The sequence below is a fragment of the Cystoisospora suis genome (genome assembly GCF_002600585.1).
Source record: "Cystoisospora suis strain Wien I chromosome Unknown contig_2467, whole genome shotgun sequence".
Classification (NCBI taxonomy): Eukaryota; Apicomplexa; class Conoidasida; order Eucoccidiorida; family Sarcocystidae; genus Cystoisospora; species Cystoisospora suis.
In genome coordinates, this window is record NW_027155266.1 from 1 (window position 1) to 5,282 (window position 5,282).

Genomic DNA, 5,282 nt, shown 5'->3' on the forward strand with positions numbered 1-5,282 from the left:
ACATCTGGAGCGGCGACAAAGGGCAGAGCAGGAAAGGCTTTCAGAGAACTGCAGGAGAAATGGTGCTGAGGGCAGCCTGGGCAAAAAGGTGACTCGGCGCGAGGGTGTTGTGGGTGGATGAACTTCGTACCCCTAGACACTCGACCGTAACCCGTGAGCACCATTCAGTACGTCCGTGGGGCCCTGAGGAAATGAGTACCCTGGACGGTATATCAAGTACTGCCTATTCGAGCCAGCCGGGCTAAGCTGCCATGTGCACCTTTAGTCTGCCGTGTCCTACAGTTTTACTCAATCAGCAATGAAGCCGTCGCTGTGTGGTTTCCATTCGGGACCGCGTACCTGACCCATTGCGACCTTCTCGTTCGCGCCTGCGATGTGGAGCCCTCCACAGAGCTCAAGTAGCGTGACCGTGCCGCCTGCGTCCCCGACAGCAACATGCTGGCCTGNNGGCCTGTCCACGTAAACACACACCCAGGATCAGCAAACGAAACCCAACGGCAGTGCAGCTCGCACTCGGGCTACAGCACAACTCGCCGAGTCAGCCCCCTTTCAATCGCTTTCCAGTAGCAGAGAGGGGGTATGCCACTTTCAACATGGACGGTGTGATGACTCTAAGAACCCTGAGTCGAGCAGTGGAACACCTTAATAGCGCGGGTGTTGCCGGCGCACGAAACCCTAAGTGCATGAAAGCATTTCTCTCACCTTGGCTGTGAACAGCGATCGACCATAACGGGACGTCCGATACCTGGACACCGCAGACATATCATCAACTTCGATGCAAGTCTGTTAGATTTGGGGTAGGAACGACCGGAGTACCTGGTAAGCCACTTATAGCACTGACAACCTTAGCGTGTTGCCAGCTGACCGCACTGAAGGCAGGGGTACCTTGTGCTGGAAAGTGACCTCGTTCTGCCTGTAGTAGTAGTCCCAGAAGTCGAGGAAACCGTCCTCGCGACACACCTGAAAAACGAAACACGACAGACTGCTCAGTAGAGGCGGGAAACCGCACCATCTGAACTTCAGCACACCTTCCAAAGAACTAGGTGCGACTGGCCAGCTCCCAGTCGCACCACAGCTGATCAGGCAGTTTACTCCTTTCTGAGGCATTGGAAGCAGATGCGTCGCAGGAATCCATCATGACTTGGTTACTGTTGGAGCGAGCCCGTGCGTAATGTTAAGAGCTCAGCAAAGCGTGCATATCTTTGTATTCTCCTTGGTTATTCAGGAGGTAGGGGACTGTCCGAAGAAAGAAGGATGCTTACCATGAAGAGGCCAGGTCGGGTTGGACTCCATTCGCAGTTCAGCAATGGAGAAGGATGATGATCCGTGCTTATAATGGGAGACTTGACCTCCTCCATCCAGATCTGCGATGTCAAATGTTGCCGTCACACGCGCTCATCTATACACGTAATAAAGAGCTGCACAATGCACACAGCCTAGTCGTCTGTCAGCTTGACACTTGCACGTCTGAATCAGCAGCCCGTTGCAGAGGGAGGTTCTTCCGGCTCCACGCGGGTCAACAGGCAGGCACATATAAGCTCTCGTTGCTTGGTGGCTCAATACACGACTTCAGCTAGGATCGGGGAGTTGATCTGATCGGTGGCGGGAAGTGAAGAAGGCAGAGCCGCGGTACCTTTGCGGTCCAGTCTCCAACCGTCAAGAAATACTTCGGATGGAAAGGGTTTCTCTGCCAGGGTCAAGGCGCACACCACAACAGGGGGATACAACCTCGCGCAGCTGCTGCGTCTGGCGTCGTGGCTCTGTGGTGAGAGGTAAGCAACAGAATGTTCATCGGCTCCCTGGACAGGATAGGACACGTGGGAGTTGCTCTAAGCTGCACGTGGTGCAAGAGCCTTGCTGGATACGGCAGACGGCCAAACAGTATCAATGCGGCACTGGGCCTGTTGCTGTCTCAAACAGACGCGACGAACGGAGAACAGCCAGATGCAAAGCAAGTACAACCTCAGGACTTACCTTCACTGCGTAAACTGGTCCGTAATGCTTTCCGATCTCCATACCAAAACGAGTACCAATTTCAACAGCTGAACAGCGCGTTGGCAGGAAATCTGGGAACAGCTGGTACTCGAACTGAACCAGAGTCCCGGGTACATGGAACCACGGCTAGCTTCCACAACGGAGATCGTAGCATCACCAGTAGCGGGTCGACGCTTCAGGCAGGGCGCCTGTGAAGCTTCCCCTGATTAGAATCCACCTAGCAAAACTGCTGAAGGCTGTGCCCCGTCGCAACATACTTCACACGGACTGACTCCTCGCGGCGACCCAAAGCGCGCGCAACCCGTGAAGGTTGCCTGGAGAGAGTGCTCTATGGGAGTGGGACACACCAACTATAAAAGCGCAGCGCCCTTACACTTGCTATCTCCTTTCTTCGGGCGTTTCTTCAACGTCACGGTGACTCCCTGCTCGGTCCCAACTAGGTATTTGGTTGGCTACAAGGCAAGACGCAGAATACAGTGGAGGCGTTCGATTCTGATCAATCGAGCACACAAGCTTGGAGTGGCCAAGGAAAACCCTTGGACAGCTGGCTTCATTGCCTCAAAGTGAAAGGCAGAGTCCAGCACGCTTGTTCCTTGAGACCTCTGGGACGTATCTCGCCGCGACAGCTGTACTTGTTTCTGCCGCGGACCTCGTGCAACGGCAAGGACATTAGGTTGGCTAACACGCTTCTCTCCTGTATCCCCGCCCAGGAAACACGCGTAAGTCCATCATGCGGCATGGTTGTTGCTCTCAAGAAGCTGGGCAACCGCCGCAACAAGAGGCACTAACAGCGGCACCGGGGGGGGGCGCTGCTGTTGGGAGAGGATTTGTAGTGTCATATTCCTCAAAATTAGGGACCTACGCCTGCATCAACGCTCCACTCCAGGGACATTCCACCGACAGTGTGGCCTGCACTAATGCTATCCGGCAGCTCGCAGTCCTCGACCGGCATCGTGAGGTTCCTCGTGTCCCACCAGAGCACTCGGCCATCCGTAGAGACAGAAACTAGCTCATTGTTGGTCTTGCTTTGAAGCCTGTTGGAGCACAATTTAACACGTAGAATTGCGACCCCACATGCCCGGAGTGCTGATCACCGTGCAGGACTCTGTGTCCGCCTGTCGGGGAGGGCAGTGGTCGCCTCCGAACGATCGATATCTTTTTCTCAGGCGGCCAAAAAGCGACCGTAACGTAAGCGCCGACTATCCTAGCGGTCAAAGAACCAGCAGCGCTTCGTGCAGTATGATTGCCTCGCCACACCACACCTCGAGGCTGTGCAGAAACATTTGCGCCCAAACCAAGTAGACCGCTGCAGCGACTTACCATGTGACCTCATAGACAGGGTCATAGTGGCTAGTCTCCGGCTGTGAAACTTCTGCTGGCTTTGTTCCTTTTCGGAGGTCCCAGAGCGCTGCGGCACACCGGGTATTCAAACCAGATACTTTCTCAGTTACCTGTCACCACTGTGCTGAATTTCCGGGCTGTTGGAGGTCCCGCACCCCGAAACAACAGCTGGTTAAAACATGTCTCTCTATGAGGCATCCGTCGTGAGCGGAGTCCCCGGGAAGTCTGACGGCCGGACAGGCTAAAACCAAAAACATCGGGATAGGGAAGTGAGACGTACAAATGAGGCCATTGTAACACCCGCCGGCAATGACGTCGGTAATTTTATTGTTGTACTTTATTGAGACAAGGGGACTTTGTCCGGAAAGCTCGGTTATCGGGACATTGGACTGAGAAGTATCCCAGATGTACGCCTGTGCGGGCATTGGGTCCGGTTGTTTCTGAAACCTGCGCGGAAGGCACGAAACTATATCAGTAAGGTCCAAGAGAAGGCAGTGTAGCCCTGTCTTCCGGCGTCGACATTCCTCTCGGAGAGAAGAAGAAACTCTTCGTCGCACGTCGCGCATGGGTTAGACCGTGTGGACTGCTACTGGCTTCGAGTGCCTGAGGAGTCACCTGAGGATTGCGTAAGCAGCGGCGAGCCGAGGAGCCCCTTCGGGGTGCCAGGAGATGCTGGTAACAGTCCTCTTGCATTCTGTAACCTGGTCTCTGCACACGGCAAGAAAAGCAAAGCCTCTTCTCTTTCCAGTTCCTGGCTGCTTTCCTGCTTCCAGAAGATGGACGTTTCTACTTGAAGGGAAGCGAGCGATACAAACGAAAGCAGAGTTGCTTCGGCCTAACCTTCAGGGGACCGAGAACCTTTCTAAAAACTCGTGCGGCTTCTCCGTTACGAGTAGGGAAGCCACAGAGTGCAATGCTGCACGGTCTGGCGTGACGGACTTGAAGAGCATTAACGACCTCGCGGAAAGATTATCCGCTGTATTTTGGATGGTCTCGCCTTCGAAGTACTCTTCGAAGATATCAAGCGTGTCGTTCTGCATGAGAGGGCGCGTGACGTCGCTGCTCAGTTGTCGGATGGCAACTGCGAAACCTGGTGACAAAGGTGCCGAACACAAACTGATGGCGTCGAATTGCTGTGGGATCTCTTTAAGGTGCGCACCCGGAAAGTTGGTTCAACTCCTGTCCCAAGAATGTTGTATACCACGGCTCGTGCCTGTCCCTAAGACCGCACCACTTCCGGCCGTGGGTCCAGGCGAGTTCTCCCGGGGTGCCTCTCAAGGCTGACGCACCCAAGTCAAAGAAGAAGGCCAGTGTTGTCGGTCCACGTACCGGGGTCTCGATCCAGTCGCTTTCTCCATTTAGCGGTTTCCTGTATTTCAGCAGGGTCGACTTCCTTGGGCCAGCCACCTTCGACATGCTTCATCCCCTTCACGGCCGCACTCACCCTCTCCGTGTTGACCTGCACGCAGTCAGAGCTGGTGGCAGGAACGCTCTCAGTCAAGATCTGGGAGCAAGCACGTTGCAAAGGATCGCTTCTGTTCTTGAATGGTACACCAAAGTCATGCCGTCTTTCCGCACCACGGAAGAATGCCATAGGTGACGGGCCCAGTCCGGCGCCGGAGCCTGTTCTCTTCGTTCAGTCGCCGGTAACCAGTTCAAACAGCTGGACAGTACTGGAACCAGCGGAGAGATTGGTTGCGCCACCAGGTGTAGATGAAGGTCCACGTGAGCAAGAGACGTGTTGTCGGAGCTGACCATGTGTTCAGACATTTCCATTATGTTGTCCGAGACAAACGTCCTAGGGTTTCTGAGGACATATTGGCTCCGCAGTTCCGGTTTGGGGTCTATGGCCCCGAGCAGCTTCGGCTCGCAAACTTCAAAATTGCAATAACGTCCAAACTCCTGTCGGAGCTTGGAGTACGTGTAATAGTACTCGTTCATGATCT

General features: G+C 54.6%; 1 protein-coding gene across 1 annotated transcript; it reads right to left on the minus strand.

Annotated features, from left to right (window-relative positions):
* Positions 1-288: 288 nt before the first annotated feature.
* On the minus strand, positions 289-5,282 carry CSUI_005116 (dynein intermediate; the record flags this gene model as incomplete). The annotated part of the gene is made up of 14 exons (XM_068065295.1): positions 5,062-5,282; positions 4,666-4,795; positions 4,276-4,426; positions 3,952-4,044; positions 3,617-3,783; positions 3,316-3,403; positions 2,858-3,029; positions 2,369-2,447; positions 1,975-2,042; positions 1,634-1,687; positions 1,263-1,364; positions 886-960; positions 703-745; positions 289-443 (listed from the first exon to the last, which is right to left on the minus strand). Exons 1-14 carry the CDS (start codon positions 5,275-5,277, stop codon positions 289-291), a joined length of 1,593 nt encoding a protein of 530 aa, XP_067922727.1. The 5' UTR covers positions 5,278-5,282.